This window comes from Sarcophilus harrisii, chromosome 6, assembly GCF_902635505.1.
Source record: "Sarcophilus harrisii chromosome 6, mSarHar1.11, whole genome shotgun sequence".
Lineage (NCBI taxonomy): Eukaryota > Metazoa > Chordata > Mammalia > Dasyuromorphia > Dasyuridae > Sarcophilus > Sarcophilus harrisii.
Window position 1 is genome coordinate 143,392,668 of NC_045431.1, and position 21,734 is coordinate 143,414,401.

A 21,734-nucleotide genomic window follows, 5' to 3' on the forward strand; every position below is an offset into this window, starting at 1 on the left:
AGAAATGTAAACAGATGGGACTTAATCCCAAAAGATGGTTTTTTTTGGTTTTTTGTTTTTTTTTTTATCATGACTTTCTGGCAGACCAATAATTTTAAAATTATCTCCCCTGGATCTATTTTCCAAGTCAGTTTTTTTTTTTTTCCAATGATATATTTCATTTTTTTCTATTTTTTTTTGTTTTGCATTACTGTATCTTGATTTCACATAAAGTCATTACCTTCCATTTGCTCAATTCTATTTTTTAAGGAATTATTTTCCTCAGTGAGCTTTTGTACCTCCTTTCCCAAATGGACAATTTTGCTTTTTAAAGCATTCTTCTCATTAGCCTTTTGTATTTCCTTTTGCAGTTCTCAATTTTTTCCCTAATTTTTCCTCTATCTCTCTTCCTTGCTTTTCAAAATCCTTTTTAAGCTTATTCATGGCCTGAGTCCAATTTTTTATTTTTCTTAGAGGCTCTGGATGCAAGCTTTGACTTTGCTATCTTCTTAGCGTGTGTTTTGATCTTCTTTGTCACTCTTTCAATGGTCAGAAACTTTTTTTTTGCTTTCTGCTTATTTTCCTAGTCTATTATTCAGCTTTTAACTCTTTGTTTAAAGTAGGACTCTGTTTTCTGAATGGAGGTGCACTGTCCCAAGCTTTAGAGGGTTTGTGCAGCTGGTTACAAAGATCCTTCTAGGAATATGACCACAAGACTCTTTTCTGCCCTGGAGCAACAGTTAGGTGTATCCCCACCCCATGGTAGCTGTAAGATCTAGGGTGCTGGCTGGGGCTTCGCTGACCACGGCTGTGGCTTCGCTGACCAGGACTGCACTGGAACTGCACAATGGACTCCCACCTTGTTGACACGGATCCTCTCCACTGATCTTTCCAGTCTTCCTTAGTGTCCCTGGGCTGAGAAGTCCTGAAACCTCCAGTGCTGCTACTGATTCAGAATTCTTGCCTCACTGATGCTGATGGGCTGGGTCTGCACTGGGGTTGTGTGATGGGTTCTTACTGTGGTTCCAAAGACATTTTCTTCTGACCTGCTAGGTTGTCTTTGGTGTCTCTGGGCTGAGAAGTCTGGAAGCCACCAGTACCTCAATTATTCAAAAGTCGAACCTGGGCTGGGGCTAGGGTTGGGGCTGGGTCCAGGGCTGTGCCAGCACATACTGCACTGGGACTACACTGCTGGACTCCCACCCTGATGTCACATACCTTTTCTACTAAAGATTCTAAGTTACCTTAGACTGAAAAATATTTCTATTGTGTCTTTTTGTGTATTTTGATGCTCTGAAATTTGTTTAGAGTCATTATTTAGAGGAATTTGAAAAAGTTTGGGAGATTGCGTGAATTCCTGCCTTTATTCCACTATCTTGGTTCTGCCTTCCCTGCCCCAGCTTTTTTAAAGAAGAGGATGATGAGAAAGGAATGCACTCAACACCAATGCTTTAGATTTAAGTGTAATTTGCTTTTCTTCTCTGCCATTCTTATCTTTCCTTCACCCTGAGCCCAATCACAAGTTATCCATTTCTTTTAGTTTAAATTTCTCTTCATATTCTACTCTTTTTAGTTTATTTTTAATACTTTTCCTCTTGTTCCCTCCCCTTCCTTCTCGAACCCTTTCTCCTGTTTCCCTATTGAATGAAATTGTCCTCAACTGTATGTAATTTTTAATAATTCAATAAGTTTTAAGGGTCACCTGATGCCTATACCTCTTCCTCCTTTTTTGTGTAGTCTTCTACTTTGAACACTCAAGACTATGTAAAATTATTTTCTCCATCTTTCCTCCTAGTGGCAATTCCTTTTCACCTCTTTATTCTTCTTTTAAGATTATCCAAATATAACAAAATCTCTTCTGTGTCCTCTATCTTACTGGACTCTCTATAACCCCTGCTGAAGCAGCTAAGTGATACAGTGTTTAGATTACCAGTGGATAGAGCATTCAGGAACCCTCATCTTCCTGAGTTCAAATCTAGCCTCAGACACTTACTGTGTGACCCTGGCCAAACCACTTAATCCCATTTGCCTCAGTTTTTTCATCTATAAAATGAGGTGAAGGAAATTCCAAGCCACGTCAGTACCTTTGCCAAGAAAACCCTATTGGGATCATGAAAACTTTAACACAACTGAAAATAACTGAACAGCATATGACCTTTGATGATGTTAGCATTTTAAGAGGTCTGTCTTCATAACAGAATGTAAAAAGTGTGTTTTTGTTTAGTTCCTTATGATTACTCACTCATATTTATCTCGTTTTTGTATTTCAAGGTTTCCAAACTGTTCTTTTCATCAAGAATGAATGGAGGTGTTGCTCCAGTTGTTTTTGTATTTTACTCTTTGTGAACCCATATATAGTTTTCTTAGCAAAAGTATCAGAATGGTTTGCCCTTTCCTCTTCCAGTTAATTTTACAGATGAGGAAACAGAAGAAAACAGGGGTTAACTAACTTGCCCAAATCACATGGCTATTAAATATCTGAGGCCAGATTTGAACCCCTAATTCCAGGCTCAGCATTATATCTTCTATCCAAAAAGACTGGAAGTCCTCTGTTTCATTAAAGGTACATTTTATCCCATGTGATTACATTGTATTGTTGAAAATTATTCTTCATTATAAACTTGTATCTTTTGCCTTGTGGGCTAACATATTCCCAGTTCTCCATTCCTTTATTATGGTGACTGCTAAATCATGTATAAGTCTGAATGTAGCAGCTTAGTACTTGAACTGTTTCTTTCTGGCTTGCGGTACTTTTTTCTTGACCTGGGAACTCTCTATATTGGCTATGGTATTTCTGGGAGATTTTGAGAGTTTTCTTTCTGGAGATAATTTATGGATTCTTTATCTTTTCATTTTTTCCTCTGGTTTTAAGAGATCTGAATAGTTTTATAGTTTCTTGAATATTATGTATAAGCTCCTTTTTCAGTCATGCCTTTCAGGTGGAACAATTATTCTTAAATTCTCTCTCCTTGGGGATGCTAAGTGGTACAGTGGAAAAAATACTAGTCCTAGAAGCAGGAAGATCTGAGTTCATATTCACATTAGACACTAGCTGTGTGGTCCTAGGCAAGTCACTTCACCTCAACTGCCTCAACAACAAGTCCAAAAAGTTTCTTTGAATTTTAGGGGAAAACTAGAATAGTTTACATGGTAGGGAACTCTACTATATATTGGTTCAACCACACTGTTACTTCTTCTTCTTCAGTGACCAATTTCTTCTGATTAGTCATAAAGAGGTCCAGAATAGTAGATTCCCTTGGTTTAGCCATCTTTTAATGAAGGAACATATCATCAAGGCATTCCTAGAATTTATCACCTCCAACATCCTTTCTGATAATTAAATCCCCCACAACTACTATATCATGCTTCCATTTCAAGTTTGTGATCCATTTCAAAAATTCACCATTCATTACCTGTTTCATATGTGAAAGTAACACTCCCTCTACCATATTCCACTGATTCTCACTTACATGATTTCAGCCAAGGTTTCTCCCATTTGTCCTTATATTTCCTCATGAATTTTTGTTTTTAATATGCAATGTTATGCCACTACCTCTTTAATCTAATCTAGCTAATTCATTATTTTTTAAAAGGTGTATCAAAATTCACAGACCAACAAGTTTATTTCAACATATTAACTTCTTTAAATTAAAATCTCTGGTTCACTTTATGTAGTACCCATGCTTTCTTCATTTATGTATGGATATCTGAGGCTACAGATTACATAATATTTCTCTTCTCAGATACTGCTTCCTGAAAATTGATACTCTTCCTAACATTCTTTCTATTTATACCTGCTGCTTTTTTTGGTATCTGACGTGATGGGCATATAAATTTTTATATGTCCACACATGTGTGGTTTCTCTTATTTCCTCCATCTTTAATATAAATCCCTCATACATATTTGAAAAAGTTCAGGTATATAAAATTTCATCCATTAAGTGCACTTACGCTTGATTAGAAAAACAACAATAATGTAATAGAAATGTAATGTAGTAGAAAGAGCACTGAATTTGGAATTTAAAAAGCTGGGTTTTAATCCTGGATTACCAGTTACTAGCTACCTGACCCTGAGCAGCCTATCCTTGGGCTTCAGTTTCCTCATTTATGAATGAAGAGGTTGGTCTAGATGATTTCTCAAGCCCCTTTTAGCTCTTAATTCTCTGATAAGAAACCCATATCCTAACACTTTCATCTGCCTTTCTCTTCAGAAATAAGCAGACAATTCTCAGATGAAGAAATTGAAACTATTTCTAGTCATATGAAAAGATGCTCCAAGTCATTATTAGTCAGAGAAATGCAAATTAAGACAACTCTAAGATACCACTACACACCTGTCAGATTGGCTAAGATGACAGGAAAAAATAATGATGATTGTTGGAGGGGATGCGGGAAAACTGGGACATTGATGCATTGTTGCTGGAGTTGTGAACGAATCCAACCATTTTGGAGAGTAGTTTGGAACTATGCTCAAAAAGTTATCAAACTGTGCATACCCTTTGATCCAGCAGTGTTACTACTGGGATTATATCCCAAAGAGATTATAAAGAAGGGAAAGGGACCTATATGTGCACGAATGTTGGTGGCAGCCCTTTTTGTAGTGGCTAAAAACTGGAAACTGAATGGATGTCCATCAGTTGGAGAATGGCTGAATAAATTGTGGTATATGAATATTATGGAATATTACTGTTCTGTAAGAAATGACCAACAGGATGATTTCAGAAAGGCCTGGAGAGACTTACACGAACTGATGCTGAGTGAAATGAGCAGGACCAGGAGATCATTATATACTTCAACAACAATACTAGATGATGACCAGTTCTGATGGACCAGGCCATCCTCAGCAATGAGATCAACCAAATCATTTCCAATGGAGCAGCAATGAACTGAACCAGCTATGCCCAGAAAAAGAACTCTGGGAGATGACTAAAAACCATTACATTGAATTCCCAATCCCTATATTTATGCACACCTGCATTTTTTATTTCCTTCACAAGCTAATTGTACAATATTTCAGAGTCTGATTCTTTTTGTGCAGCAAAATAACGTTTTGGTCATGTATACTTATTGTGTATCTAATTTATATTTTAATATATTTAACATCTAATGGTCATCCTGCCATCTAGGGGAGGGGGTGGGGGGGTAAGAGGTGAAAAATTGGAACAAGAGGTTTGGCAATTGTTAAGGCTGTAAAGTTACCCATGCATATATCCTGTAAATAAAAAGCTATTAAATTAAAAAAAAAAAAAAAAAAAAAAAAAACCAGAAATAAGCAGTTTCAATTGGCAGCAAAGTTTATAATAATAGTTGTATTCCTACTGTCTTCAGTTTCCTATCCAGGATTTATTCTCCTACATTATTGATTCCTAAGTTCTTTCTGTTGGTATCATTTGTCCCTACATGAATGACCAAACATTAGATTTTTTTTAAATCTCAGGAGGCTGTCATAATCTAGCTACAAATCCAGGGCAAACAGCATACCTGCCTTACTGCTCAAGTCAGATTGACATTTATCTACCTTAGTACATGTCAACAACCACCACAACTTATCTCTTTTTCTTTTAACAGGTACTAGGCAGGTTTTTGTCTGGTGACCAAGTAGATCTGCATCATAATTCCTTGAAGTACAAGAAACTCTGCAAGTTGCCAGTTTCTCACAGAAATAAGAGGAGCTTCATATCTATAACATAACTCATAATTGTGATGACCATGCTAGCACCCAGGATACCTCAGAATCAACCGGAGTCAGGATATGCAAAAGTCCTCAGTCTTTATTCTTGATCCTTAGACGCAGGATTGAACAGGATGGAAACAGAATCTCCGTGATGGCCTTCTCCCTTGTCTACCATCAAGTGTGACTCTGGCTAGTCTTACTCCACCCCCTAGTCCCTCCTACAATCCTCTGTATACACCAATCATTGAGCCAGCACAGGATAGTGGGAAGGGACATTTTCCAAGCATATGCCCATGGAGGATTGTCCATTCAGTAATTAGCCTCAAATGCTCGGCAGTCCTGACCTCAGTGCATCAACTCAAGAGTTTCAGCCCTCTACACATAATGTTAACTGGTACTTTTTACTTCCCATCTTTGTGTAGTAGGCATTGCACTCCACAAAACAAGGATGGGGGTAGGCCTATGAGGTCATCCCAGGGAGTATGAATCAGAGTCCCTTGGAAACTTCCAGGAATTCCTGGAACAAGTTTCAGTCAATGCTAAAGGTCCTTAAACTTTAAAATGATGGAGCAATGCCTTTACTAGTATCTGAGAAGGGAAATTCTCTGACTCGGTGATCTTTAAAAAGGGGTAACCTGCCCTCCTCTCTCTCTCTTCCTGTCTGCAGATTATTTCTGGGCTCTTTGAGCCACTTCTTTGAAGGGGTTGGGGGCAAAGCACACACGCTGTAAGCATGTGGCAGACATTTACACAGGGGTGAACCTAAGATTTAAAATGCAGAATTCTTGCTGTTCTGCTGTTATGTGTTTCTTTGTTTAATCATAAATATCTGGGCATTGATCCTGAGGTAAATGTTTCTAGTTCTAAAGGGCACACTATGAGTATAAAAGGCCCAAAGATCCTGGGTCTTCAGTCAACATTACAGCAGCATCTACATCCAACATGATGCTTCTTGGATAAAATGATCACTAACAGAAGACTACAAAGGACATCACTTTTTTTCAGTTGCTTCTGATATATGACTAGTAGTTTCTTGCCAAAGCTCTAATACAAATAGAAGCTGTCCTCAATCATATCTTCAAAAATGTATTATCTAAAAATTCAATTTCCAGTCATTTTTCACCATTCTTTTCCTGTATGTGTTTCCTGCAGCTACTGGCTTCTTGATTAAAGATATCTACATATATTATGTGTGTATGTATATACACATACATGTATGTATACATGTGTGTTCACACATACATCTGTGTTTCCCCATACACCTACAAACATGTGTTTGATAAGCTGAATAAAGGTAGACTAATTCTGGTGAGCTAAAGTCCCATAAAGTCTATAGTCAGAATTCTTAGCACATTCTGGAGGATGAATTTCACTTATTTTTGATGGACTGTTTAGCCTGGACTTCATTCTCATCTGCCAGCAGGTTAACAGGGCATCTTTATGTCCTCTACCTCTTAGAAAAGCAATAATCAAATTGGGATAATGAAAGGAGAAAGAAGAAAAGAGAAGCTATTGATGGCTATCTTTAGCAAAATACCATCAACCATAAGGCAGGTATAAAAAGATGGATTTCATGTCCAAGTGTGCTGGAGATGGGAGTCTCTGGAGAAGAATATCTGGGTCCAGATACTCTTCCCTCTTTGAAGACTTTTTCCCAGGGTCTCTCAGTCCTTCAAATTCATGGCAATACTCTATAGTTTGGATTTTCCTTTGTTAAGGGAAAAGCAAACCTCCAAAAATTCTAGTAAAATTTATTTTCACCCCAAAGACAAGTAGGCATGTAGAAGTATTAAGATTCAAACTTTCTCCAGAAGGGAAATTCACTTTTCTCTATGACAAGTTCCACTTTTCCTTGGAGACCCATACAGGCATCATATCTTATGATACTTACTTACTTACTTAGATTATACTTACATAATTGTGGTTACAAAAGCAACTGTTTTACTACTTGAAAGACAAAGATATGCTTCTCTCTCATATCATGTCTTGGGCTTCCCTATTGTCCTTCCAATTTGGGAGACAATGTGCATTATCTCATTTTCTCTTGAAGAGGCTAACACTTTCTAGGAACATCCTAACTCCTTTGGGACTCCAGATACCTCAGCACTGAAACTCAGGAATATAAACAGCATACTTGGTTTCATATTTTAAAAAGGAAAAAAGAAAAATCAACTGGCTTTTGTTTTCTTTTACTACTATCTATACATCTTAGGTTTGAGAAGTGATTATCTAGATTTCTTTAGTATCTCAATTGATAAGCGATCTCAAAGATGGGTGTACTTCTTCTGTAACTTATATTCACCCAGTTGCTTAGAGCACTGAGAGGATAAGGGAGTTATTTATATCACAGAGTTAATAGATATTGATCTCAAGTCTTCTTAACTCAAGTACAGCCGTATTGTCTCTCAAAAAGTTTAGATGAGTCAAGAAAACAGTCAAAAAAATCCTGTTTTTCCCAAGTTTTAGCATTTTCTTCCGTTTGAAATTACCTTTTACTACATAGATATTAAATTTATTTATATAGATACTATATTCCATCAGAAGAATTTGCAACTCTTTGAAAACAGGGATGATACTATTGATCAGAGAAATGAAAATTAAGACAACTCTGAGATACCATTACACACCTCTCAGATTGGCTAAGATGACAGGAAAAGACAATGACAAATGCTGGAGGGGATGTGGGAACACTGGGACACTAATACATTGTTAGTAGAACTATGAACGGATCCAACCATTCTGGAGAGCAATTTGGAACTATGTTCAAAAAGTTATCAAATTCTGCATACCCTTTGATCCAGTAGTATTTCTACTGGACTTATATCCCAAAGAGATCTTAAAGGAGGGAAAGGGACCACATGTACAAAAATATTTGCACATTTTTCATAGTGGCAACAAACTGGAAACTGACTGGATGCCCATCAGTTGGAGAATGACTGAATAAATAATGATATATGAATATTATGGAATATTATTGTTCTATAAGAAATGATCAGGAGGAAGATTGTAGAGAGGTCGGGAAAGACTTGCATCAACTGATGCTAAGTGAAATGAGTACAATCAGGAGATCATTGTACACAGCAACATCAATATTATACAATAATCATTTCTGATGGATGTGATTTCTTTCCAACAATGAAATGACTGATGTCAGTTCCAATGATCTTATGATGAAGAAAGCCATCTACACCCAAAGAGAGGTCTGTGAGAAATGAAAGTGGATCACAACATAATATTCTCACTCTTTTTGTTGTTGTTTGCTTGCATTGTTTGCTTACTCATATACTTTCTTTTTTATCTGATTTTATCTGATTTTTCTGCAGCAAAAGAATTGTATAAATATAATTATACATACTGGATTTAACATATATTTTAACATGTTTAACAGATATTGAATTGCTTGCCATCTAGGGGAGGGAGTGGGGAGAAGGAGGAGAAAATCTGAAATACAGGGCTATGCAAAGGTCAGTGTGATCAAATTATCCATACATATGTTTTGAAAATAAAAAGCTTTAAAAATTAAAAAAAAGAAAAAAGAAAACAGGGATAATTTGATACTGGCTAAGAAATTAGTAGTAGTCAATCAGTGGAACAGGTTAGATTCACAATACACAATAAATAGTCAAAGACTACACTAATCTAGTGTTTGATAAACCCAAAGGCTCCAGCTTCTGGGATAAGAACTCACTAATTGACAAAAATTGGTGGGAAAATTGAAAATTAGTATGGTAGAAAATAGACACTGACCCACACCTATACCACCCCATACCAAGCTAAGGTCAAAATGGGTTCATGATTTAGACTTAAGAAGTGATATTATAAACAAATTAGAAAAACAAAGGATAGTCTATCTCTTAGATCAGTGGAGAAGGAAGGAATTTGTGGCCAAAGAAGAACTGGAGTACATTATGGATTGAAAAAAAAAAAAAGTTTCTGTACAAACAAAACCAATGCAGACAAGATTAGAAGGGAAGCAATAAACTGGGGGAGTGGGGATGTGAATTTACATCCCTTTTCAAGGATTCTGATAAAGGCCTCATTTCTAAAATATATAGAGAATTGACTCAAATTTAAAAGAATTCAAGACATTATCCAATTGATATATTCAAAGGATATGAACAGACAATTTGCAGATGAAGAAACTGAAACCATTTCTAATCATATGAAAAAGTGCTCTAAATCACTACTGATCAGAGAAATGTAAATTAAGACAACTCTGAGATACCACTACACACCTCTCAGATTGACTAAAATGACAGGAAAAATGTTGAAGGAGATGAGGGAAAACTGGGACACTAATGTATTGTTGGTGGAGTTGTGAACTGATTCAACCATTCTGGAGAGTTATCAAAATGTGCATACCCTTTGATCAAGCAGTGTTACTATTGAGCTTATATCCCAAAGAGATCATAAAAGAGGGAAAGGGATGCACATGTGCAAAAATGTTTGTGGCAGCCCTCTTTATAGTGGAAAGAAACTGGAAACTGCCAATCAATTAGAGAATGGTTGAATAAGTTATGGTATAGGAATGTTATGGAGCATTATTGTTTTGTAAGAAATGACCAGCAGGATGATTTCAGAGAAGCGTGAGGAAACTTAACATGAACTGATGGTAAGTGAAGTGAGCAGAACCAGGAGATCATTGTAACGGAAACATCAAGATTATATGATGATCAATTATGATGGAAATAACTCCTTGCAACAAATGAGATGATTCAGGCTAGTTCCAATGGTCTTGTGATGAAGAGAACTGTCTACACAGAGAGAGAGAGAACTGTGGGGACTGAGTGTGGATCACAACATAGTATTTTCATTCTTTTTGAAGTGCATGGTTGCATTTTGTTTTCCTTCTCATTTTTTTTCTTTTTGATCAGATTTTTCTTGTGCAGCATGATAATTGTGGAAATATGTATATTAGAATTACACATGTTTAACATATATTGGATTACTGGACTGGGGGAAAGGAAAGAAGGGAAATAATTTGGAATACAAGGTTTTGCAAGGGTGAGTGTTGAAAATCATCCATGCACATGTTTTGAAAATAAAAGAAAATAAAAAGATTTAATAATTTAAAAAAAAAAAAGAATATAAGCAATTGCAATGGGAGAAGATGGCATTTGATTCTCAATTATGTCTAATGCATCTCAACTGTCTTTTTGAAAAACTTATTCCTGAAACATGCATGAAGTTTCCATGTAGCATGGAGCCTGAGATTTATTTTTTTCCTTCCATCCAAGTCACAATTTCCTATGTATTTTTTACCATGTGTGGATTTAATTTAAAGAATCTGAGTGAGTTATTTGTACAATTTACCAACTTCATCTTCTGAAAAGGATGTTAGCATATCAGCTACAATTAATTCCACTGTGGTCTTTTTTGCTCATGATTTTGCTCATGATGCTTACAAATAGTAAGTCATCTGATAAATACAAAATCAGATGACTTACTATTTATAATATTTAAAAATTAGATATTTTTATGTTAATCAGACTCATATCTTAAAATACAAGACTTTCATCATCAAAAAAAAAGTTACCATTTGAAACTGATTAAAAAAAGAAATATAAAACAATGGAACAAGCAAGATAAAGATTAAATTAAATGAATAACCCATTTTTCAATATGCCCCAAAACAAAATTACCTAGGTAACAACTCCATACTTGACAAGAACTTCTGGGAAAAACATAAAACAGTCTAGCAGAAATTAAGGTTAAACCAACATTTTACACTAGAGTTCTTAATGAATTCAAATTGAATACACGAATTGAATATTCAAAATAATGCCATAAAAAGAGAGAACTAAATCATATAATTTTTACATTCATGGCTAGGAGTGAATTCTTAGTTAAATAAGCAATAGAAACAATACAAATGATAACACATAATTGTGATTACACGAAATTGAAATGCTTTGACATGAACAAAATTCATGTTATCCCAAAAAAGTAATACACCATAAATGTTAACTACTACATATATCAGAGTTTTTTGATATGTGAATTAATTTTTAGAACCGTTTTTCTTCCCTTTTTATTATAATAAAAAATAACCAATTAAAAATGAAAGTTAAAAAAAATTGGATGGGACTTCAAAAATCACCTGACATAATTCCAAATAAAGTATATGTAGCGGGGTCATTAGAGACAATGTCTGATGACCCCTGGGAACCATTTGTCTGTATTTTTAAACAACAGTTTAACAATATGACCTCTGGTGAATCTATCCAATTTTCCTTTTTGCTTCAAAAGTATAAATCACGTTACTCAGTTGGTCTTCTTTTAAAGAAGGAAAAAAAAACAAGAAGAACCACCACCTTAAGTATCATCATTTTAAAAAGGAACATACCAAATCATAGCGTTGTCTAGGATCGCTCAGCTTCCAATCTATCATCCCCACGCCTCCAGTACAAGCCTGTTCATAGTATCCGGGTCCTGGATTACCTGAATCAAACTTTTTAAAACGTGCTTCTCTGTTTTTCAGACTTAGGCCTCCCTTTACATTGCACTAAACAGAAAATAAAATTATGAAATAAAGAAGAAATTAGCGATACATGGACACTGTTGTTACCATATTATGTATGAATCTACATATGTCACTGTACAAAACAAGAGACAGAGTGAGTTTAAGATCAATTTGGTTACCACTTACTGATCATTTGACCCTGAAAAGTTCTTCATCCTCTCTGGGCTGCAGTTTTTACTTCTGTAAAATGAGGGAACTAGAGCAGATAAATCCTTTGACTCTCAGCAGTTACTCATTCTTATAAGCCTATTTTCAGGGTTGAGAAAGAGAAAAGAAAGGAAGGAACTGACATATTCTCAGATCCCCTAAATCTTTTTTCAGATAAGGTCTAGCCATTCTGGAGAGCAATTTGGAACTATGTCCAAAGAGTTATAAAACTGTGCATACCCTTTGATCCAGTAATGCCATTACTAGGTCTGTAACCCGAAAAAAGCATAAAAGAGGGGAAAGGATTCACATGTGCAAAAATATTTTTAGCAGCTCTTTGGTGCAAAGTATTGGAAAATACCCACCAATCAGGAAACGGTTGAATAAGTTAAGGTATATGAAAACAATGGAATATTACTCTTCTATAAGATATGATGAGCAGGCTGATTTCAAAAAAGCCTAGACACTTATATGAACTGATGCTGAGTGGAATGAGCAGAACCAGGAAAACATTGTACACAGTAACACAATACAATAATCAATGATGATAGGCTTAGCTCTTTTCAGCAATTCAGTAATTCAAGGCAATTTCAAAAAACTTTGGATGGAAAACGCTGATCTGAATCCAGAGGGAAAACTATGGAGACTCAATGTGCAAAGCATACTATTTCACCTTTTCTTTCTCCCTTTCTCATGATTTTTCCCTTTTATTCTGATTTTTCTCTCCCAATAGATGGAAACATGTTTTTAAAAAAAGTGAATGTATGTATATTATCTAAAAAAATTTAAATTAAAAATATTTTTTCTTTGACTATCAGTCCAATTAATTCTCTTCATTAGGTATTTAAGATAATTCAGTTAGTCAATAAACATTCATTAAGAGTTCACCATGTTTCAGACACTGATAAAAGTGCTAGGGACACAAAAAAAAGGTAAATTACAGTCCCTGATTCCAAGCAGCTCACAATCTAATAGAGCAGACAACAAATAACAATGCATAAACCATATACAGAATATATAGGAAATAAACAACAAAAGGAAAGCACTAGAACTAGAGGAGGTGGGATTTTAGCTGGAACTTGAAGAAAGCCAGGGAAGCCAACAGACAGAGATAAAGTGGAAGAACATTTCAGATGGGGGGAGAGGAGGGGACAGCCAGTGAAAATGCCTGCAAGCAGGAGAGGGACTGTCTTTTTCAAAGAACAGTTCAAGTCCAGTGTTACTGGATCAGAATATGTCAAGGAATAAGAGCTAAGAAGACTGGAAAGGTCAGAGGGTAAGTAGATTATAAAGAGCTTTGAATATTAAACAGAATTTTGCAACTGATAAGACAGATGACAGGGAGCCACTGCCATTTATTAAATAGGAAAATGACATATTCATACTATGGTTTGCAAAAATCATCTTGACAGCTCAATAAAAAGTGGATCAAAGTAGGAGAGATTTGTGATGAGCTGAACTATCAACAGGCTTTTGGAGCAGTCCTAGCATGAGGAAATGAAAGCCTGCACCAGAGAAGTGGCAAGATCAGCATAAGGGAGAAGATGTACTGAACAGATGCTATAAAGGTGAAACTGACAAGGCTGGACAACAGATTAGATTTTGAGGATAAGAGAATATAAGGAGCCAAAGAATACATCTAAGTTGAAGTCTAGTAATAATAATAACAAAAAGTTTGAAAGGAGGAAATATGGGAGGAAAAATAATGAATTCTGTTTCAGACATGCTGAGTTTACAATGTCTTTAGTTTACAAATAGTTTTACAATGTCCAAAATATCCAATAGAGCCACCAGGCTAAAAGTCAGCAGAGATGTCGGGTCTGGACAAATAGAATTGAGAATTATTAGCACAGAGATGATAATTAAATTCATAGGAGCTGACAAGATCAACAAGTGAAATAGTAGAAAGAGAGTATCCAGGACAAAGTCCTTTGGAACACTCAGCAACTGTGACCAAGATGAATATTCAGCAAAGGAACCTGAGAAGGAACATTCAGAAGAGTAAGAAGAGAACAAGAAGATATTAGTATCTTTAAAAACGATAAAAGAAAAGCGTATCCTGGAAAGAGGGATGACTAGCATAGTCAAAGATTATAAAGAAATTAAGATGGTTAAGAGATGGAGAAGCAGTCAATAGCCTTGACAATTATGATATCATGGGTAAATTTGGAGAGAATAGTTTCAGTTGAATAGAGTAGAGTAAAAACATAAACTGTACTGTAACTTTATTAACTCTTAAATGGTCACACGAAAATACCTTGTGTGCATTATATAGGCCTCTGTAAGTCCAGCTCTTGAATGGATCGGTGATTTTTGAATACTTCTTCCAGTGATACAACTGACAACTTATCCACACCTCATTAAAGTATCTTAGTGAATCAAAGAGCAATTAAACTTCTTTATAAATAGAAAATTTAAATAAATGCAAAATTATACAAATCTATGGAATCCTTTAACTTAAATCAAAATAATTTTGCACAGAATTTGTATTATTATTCTATTATTGAGTGCTATTATTACCACAAGAAAGTACAAATATAACCAACAGATCTTTGATTAGTTGGTAATTAAAACTAAGACAATTACATATTTCTGTAAAAAACTTTTTATCAGAAGATAGGGAGAAACCAATTCTGTGGGTATGGTACAACAACAAAATAATGACTCTTAAGAGTGGCTATATGTGTGAAATATTGCATATAAAGTAAGACTTGAGTACATTAAAATGTAAGCTCATTTTGAGTAGAATTTGATTCGTGCTTTATTACTTATCTCGCCAGTGACCAGTGCAGAGTATAAGTTTAATATATGCTGGCAATTCCAATAGACTTGTGATGGAGAGAGCCATCTGCATTCAGAAAAAGACCTATGAGGGACTAAACATGGATTACAGCATAGTATTTTCACCAATTTTTTTTTGGTTGTTTGCTTGCCTTTTTTTCTTTCTCAATTTTTTTCCTTTTTGATCTGATTTTTCTTGTGCAGTAGGATAATTGTGGAAATATGTTTAGAAGAATTGCACATGTTTAATATATATTGAATTACTTGCTATCTAGGGGAAGGAGTGGGGAGAAAGTAAGGAGAAAATTTTGGAACACAAGGTTTTGCCAGGATGAATGTTGAAAACTATCTTTGCATGTATTTTGAAAGTAAAAAGCTATTGCTAAAAAAAAGTTTAAATAAATATATGCCAATTGACTGAACTATTATTGATTTCTCTCTTCCTTTTTATTTCTCTGCTACAGAGGTTGATTCTCTGGGTAGGGAATAGGGAGAGCTAATGATAAGTCAGGAAATGAAAATGGTTTAAAGACAAAGATATCATTTTTAACAGTGGTCTTTAAATAACTGAGGAACTACTGAGTTAATAACACTTTTTGCCCCTCCCCAAATTTGAATTTTAAAGGGAAAGATGTTAAAAGGGAAAATATAACAATATGAGAGACTAACTTGACAAGTAACATTTTGGTCCATTATAAAAAACCACATTTCAATCTTTTTTAACTCAGAGAAATCAGTCCTAATGCACCAATACCTGCATTATACATTGACCAAAAGTGAAGTGGAGAAGAATGTAATTCTCAAAAATTTCAGACATATTTATTCCTTCTGTTATCCTTCTTTCAAAATGTCTCTTCTTACCTTCCTCCTCAGTCCTTCCCCTAAATACACTCAGCAATAAGGCACAAATCTGTTATGTTTTATGATTGTGATCAATAATTTGTACATTAAAATTTTATTTCAGTAATGAAACATAAAACTTTTTTCTTATTTTTGTCAACTCCTAATATAGTTTAAGATAAACTATTTCAAAATTTTCTTAATCATGGTACTGTAAAACATGTTATTAGGGAAAAAACTGTAAAACAGATAAAAATTACTCTAAATGAACAATCTTGGTACCAGAGAAAAGAAAATCTTCCTCTCCTGTATTGGAAGAAAAAGGGAAGATGGGTGTAGAATAGTGCTATGTTGGTCAATTTTACTTATCTGTTTTACTTTTTCATAAGGCTGGACATTTTAGGAAATAACAATAGTATAAAAAAAGTGAATGGCAACCAAAAAATCTTTAAAAGATATCACTAGGAAGAATCATAAATTTACTTTTATCTTCTTAATATTGTAGTGGGCTGGTCCTGGAGCATCATCCTCAGTGAAAGGGGTAACGAAAGCACTTTCTCGGGATACGAAAGAAAGAAATGGAGCATAGCCATCTAAAAAAGAAAAAACAAAAACAAAATTGCTGCCTGGAAAAAAAAGTTTGAAATCTAAGTCAAGAAGATCATTTTTCACCACTCTAAAATGTTGAGTCTATACAATATAGACACCATGCACTAGTATATAAATAACAAGTTCTGAAAAGAAAGTATCACATTTGGTAATATAAATCAGTACTTATCTTACTTATTTTACTTATTACTACATTTAATATCAATTGGTATATGAGAGGTTATAATGAATCAACTATATAACATATTGGACTACAGTCAGTAAATATTTGTTAAGCATTTTAAGTCCTTTCAATATTCTAGGCATTGTGCAAAGTACAGTGGATATCAAGAAAGGCACAGGAACAATCTGCTCTCAAGGAGCTTACATTCTAATGGGAGGGGCAATATATAAATACTAGGAACATATAATACATATATAGATGGAGAGAGAGACAGAGACAGAGAGAAAAAGAGACAGATATAGAGAGGAAGGAAAGATAATGTGAAAAGAAGCATTAAAGTTTGGGGAGTCCAAGAAGGCCTTCTACAGAAACTGGGCTTTTGATCCTGGAGAAAAAAAGGGCCTTTTTTTTTGGGGGGGGGGGGGGGGGGAGATGGGCAAAAAGGAAGAAAGGAGAACCAGAAGATACTACTGTAACAAAAACCTAAGAGAGTAACCAAAAGGAAAAAGAGCAGTTCTGTTATGTCTTGATGATCTTGGGGAAATAGAAGGATCTGGGAAGAGGAATACATGTAAGAAAGGATTAAAGGGAGAGAAAGGAAAAGAAGTTCAGGAAAAGTGATTTCACATAAATAAGGTGTCTATAGAGAAAAGAGAAGACAGAGGAGTGTAGTTGAACTTCATTTTCAACTGGTCAAAAGGAAAAATATACATAAAACATATAGTTGAGTTTATATTTTCACTCAACAAAGGTAGAGGAGAAAGGGGGACAGGAGAAATTGGAGGAAGAGTAGATTAAAGGAAGTAATCGATTAATATTAGCAAATAGTCATAATGATCATGCAAATTAATTTAAAACAAAAGAAACTCTGAGCTGGACAAAAATATTTATGGCTCTTTTTTGAGGTAGCAAAGAATAAGAATCTGAGGTTGTGCCCATAAATTTGGGAATGGATACAAATTATAGTATATAAATATGATGGAATACAATTATGCTGAACTTTTATTTGTATAATAACAAGGATGTATGCTACTTATCTCCTTATAGAGAGCTAAATTTAGAACTCAATGCAAAATTAAATAAACATTTTTATGTGGCCAACATGGAAATTTATTTTGATTAATTGACCATATATGTTTGTAATGAATTTTCTTTTTCCTGGGTTCTTATTTGGCAAAATAGAGAAAGGGGGAGATTTTAGCTCATAAAAACAAATAGAAAATAATAAACATGCACAGGCATACATAAATAGGAGAGGGAGGGAGAGAGAGAGAGAGAAAGAGAGAGAGAGAGAGATAAAGAGAGAGAGAGATTGTTGATAGATGAATAAGAAAAGATCAATAATCATTAATAACTTTGGAAAGCTTAGTTTCACTAAAATGATAAAATGAGAAACCAAATTTCAAGGGTTTAGAAAAGAGTGAGAAGAAGAATTGGAGGCACTGATTGCAGTATATAGGAACATTTGAGATGAGACGGCTGGTAAGGAGAATAAGATCAAGTGAGAGTTTTTTAAAAGGATGGAGAAGACACATTTCTAAGATATGTAGGGAAGAGATTCAAATTTAAAATAATAAGAGACACACACACACACACACACACACACACACAATAGATATATGGTCAAAGGAAATATTTTCAAAGGAAGGATGTTAGAGGAAGAAATTAAACCATCAAGAGTCATCTGAAAAAAAAAATGCTCATCATTACCCAGAGAAATGCAAATTAAAACAACTCTGAGCTTCCAATTCATAACCATCAAATCAGCAAAGATGACAAAGAAAATATCAAATATTGGAGGAATTATAGAGAAACAGGTGCAATAATGTGTTGGTGGAACTTTGAATTGATCTAACCATTCTGAAAGTTTCTTGGAATTGTGCCCTATAAGTTAATTAAATGTGAATACCCTCCAAACCATTGAAACCAATATTAATTATACCCCAAAGAGATCAAAAGACAAAAAGGACCCATATGTACAAAAGTATTTATGACAACTCTTATTAGGGGGAAAGAATTGAAAACTGAGGGGATGTCTATCAATTGAAGAATGACTGAACCATTATGGCATATGAATATAAGGTGATACTATTATAATATTAAAAAATGTTAAAGGGAAAAGTTTTTAAAAACCTGGGAAGACTTACTATGAAGTAAGCCAGAAGTACAATTTATAAAATACTATTAGTTGTTTAATGATTTTGATAATTCTAAGTAATAATTCAGATAATTTTGAAATGCTTTAGAGCTCCAATCAACACAATAACCAACTATGATTCTAGAGGATTCATGATGAAGCATGCTACTGACCTCCTGACAGAGGTGATGAGTCAGAAGACAAAATGAGTCTTTTTATTTTTTGACATGGCCAGTTCAAGAATTTGTTTATTGACTATATGCTTTTGATGGGTTTATTTTTTTCCTTTCTTAATGGATGGGGGAAGAGGAAAGAGAGTGGGAGAGAGAGAACACAGATTTTCATTGATTAAAATTAGAAAATGAATTGAATTTCAAAAAAGGATAGGGAAACACAGACCTGTCTGTAAGGGACACCAATAGACAGGAAAAGACTGAGGGAGGTGAAGAGTGGGAATGACTGGCGAAAAAGAGAAGAATTTGCTAGAGACAACAGAAATGATAAATTTCAGTGCCTCAAATATAGTAGCAATACCTTTTTTTAATAGTGCTTTGCAGTTTAGAAAGCATTTTCTTAAAAGGGGGATGGGAGAACTCTGTAAGAGTCATGCAACTATTTTTATCTTCACTATACAAATGAGGAAACTGAGGCTCAGAAAGATTAAGTGACTTACTCAGGATCACAAAGACAGTACATAGCAGAGAATATAAAGATTAGGCTATTAACTACCTCTTCAGTGTTGGCTTTTTAAAATCTATTTTTCCAAGAATGACAAAGCGTGTGTACTAATTCATCTACACTCTTCATTTTACTCCCAGTTCCCAATCTTTTCAACCTTCTCAACTCCTACCTCCCTGCCCCTCCTCCAACTCCCCATCCCTTCCTCCCCAAGAATCAGTCAACCAGAGGCCTCCTTAATGACTGCCTGAGACTGCCATATCAGTAATGCAGTAATTTAAGATTTGTGAAACACTATGTGTGTGTGTGTGTGTGTGTGTGTGTGTGTGTGTACACATATATATGTTACAAGTTCAATTTTGGACATTTCCAGTTTAAGATGTCCAATGGGCAGTTGGAAATGCAATTCAAGTCAGCAAAGAGGTTACGGGTAGAGAAAGAGATGAGAAGTATCAGCATTTTGTTTTTTCCAGTTGCCTTTGAGTCCCTGTGACCCCATTTGAGGTTTTCTTGACAAAGATTCTAGAGTAGTTTACCATTTCCTTCTCCAATGTGTTCCCATTTTACAGATAAAGAACTGAGACAAATAGAGGTTCAGTGATTTGCTCAATAAATCTGAGGCCAGATTTTAACTCAGGAGGATGAGTCTTTTTGACTTCAGGTCCTGCATTCTATCCAAGGATCAATATTTTATTGTTAAATTGAATTTATTTGAACAGATATCACCACATATGAAACAGCATAGAGAAAAGAGATGAGGTAGCAGAACATAGTCCTTTTGGACATCCACACTTAGCAGGCCTGCTCTGGATAAAAATGTAACCAAAAAGATGGAGCAGTCCTCAGGCAGTTGGGGCATCAGGAGAGCGGTATTCCCAAAACCTAGAATGAAAAAAGTATCAAGGAGGGAAGGTTGAGCAACAGTATCAAAGGCTGCAACAAGCTTAAGAAGGAGAAAGACCGCCATTGGATCTGGCACTGAAGAGATCATTAATAACCTAGCTCTAGGATGACAAGTATTGCTATTTCATCAAAGAAAAAAAAAGATTTAGAAAACGGCAAGAAGAAAGAATGAGGAAGACAGAATGCCTAAGACGTGGCAAAGTGAGTCAAAAAAAAAAAAAAAAAAAAAAGGCAGGAGTACTATCAGCAGTCAGGAAATCAAAATGTAAGATTGTTGCCTAAAATACGAAATCTGGTCATTGTGCATCAAGGCAAAACTTTTGTTATAAATGTTACTTTGCAATAAAATCTTCATCTCGTTTTTATTTTCTTTAAAAGAAAAGAAAAAAGGTGCAGAGAATCAATTGAGTAAGTTTGATCTTTCTAAATATTCTTAAATTCAGTGCTTCAGGTGGTAACTCAAAAAGGAACGTATGGTAGTTGTCTGTGTCACTGAGAAGTAGTAAGCGCCTGACTGACGGACTGGTGGGGAGCGCGCAGCGCGCTTGCACCACGGCGCGTCGGACTTCGGCGGCTCTTACCTGACACGAATTGCTTCTGGAAAGGCACCTGGTAGGAGCCCGGCCCCACGTGGACGTCGGTGCTGGTGGCGTTGGCCAGCGTTATCTCCCGGGGAGCGCGGTCGTACATCGCGGGCTCCTGCCGCTGCGAGGGAGGAAGAGGACGCCGGGCCGGGCGCGGATGCGGGGCGCGAGAGTAGGGCTCGAGGAGACCGACAGAGAGGAGCGCGGGCCTGGACCATAGAGGCTCCCGCCCTTCTCCCCGCCCCGGCCCCCCGGTCCCCGCCCTACGCTGTTCAGTTGGAAGCACCCATTCTGCGGGAAGATTCCCACCTGCCGCGGGCTCGGTCGCAGCCAACGGGCGTGTCCAAAAGCCGCCGCTGCCCGAAACCTCCTTCCCCGGGTCCCCAGCAGCCCTGCGAGAAGGGCCGAACAGTAATAGACCCCGAATCTCCCTTCGGGGCTTTCTCTCGCTTCCGGCCTTCGCCTAGCCTTCCAATCTCCCTTGGAGTGGGGAGCAGAGAGGTCCGAAGGGTGAGAAGAACGAAAAGGGGGCGGGGTCAGGCTCGGGACCCCATCCCCTCGGGCCCGCTGTCTGGGAGCACGTGCGCTCGCGAGCACCCAGGGAGGAGTTGTGCAGGTCAGGTCGAACCTGCACAAGTGCAGGCCGCGGCTGGCGGGCGCTCCAGGGGTCCGAGAGGGACGGGTGGGGACGCCCCCCGGGGTTAGCCCAAAGGAGT

At 36.2% G+C, this 21,734-nt stretch overlaps 1 protein-coding gene across 1 annotated transcript in view; it reads right to left on the minus strand.

Annotated features, from left to right (window-relative positions):
* Positions 1 to 21,370, minus strand: part of STPG2 (sperm tail PG-rich repeat containing 2) — a 554,539-nt gene extending 533,169 nt beyond the window's left edge. The window contains exons 1-3 of the mRNA XM_031941927.1: positions 21,016 to 21,370; positions 16,428 to 16,537; positions 12,000 to 12,158 (exon numbers count right to left, since the gene is read on the minus strand). Coding sequence (XP_031797787.1) covers positions 12,000 to 12,158; positions 16,428 to 16,537; positions 21,016 to 21,124 — 378 coding nt within the window. The 5' untranslated portion in view covers positions 21,125 to 21,370. The remainder of the gene's footprint in view (positions 1 to 11,999; positions 12,159 to 16,427; positions 16,538 to 21,015) is intronic.
* Positions 21,371 to 21,734: the final 364 nt, after the last annotated feature.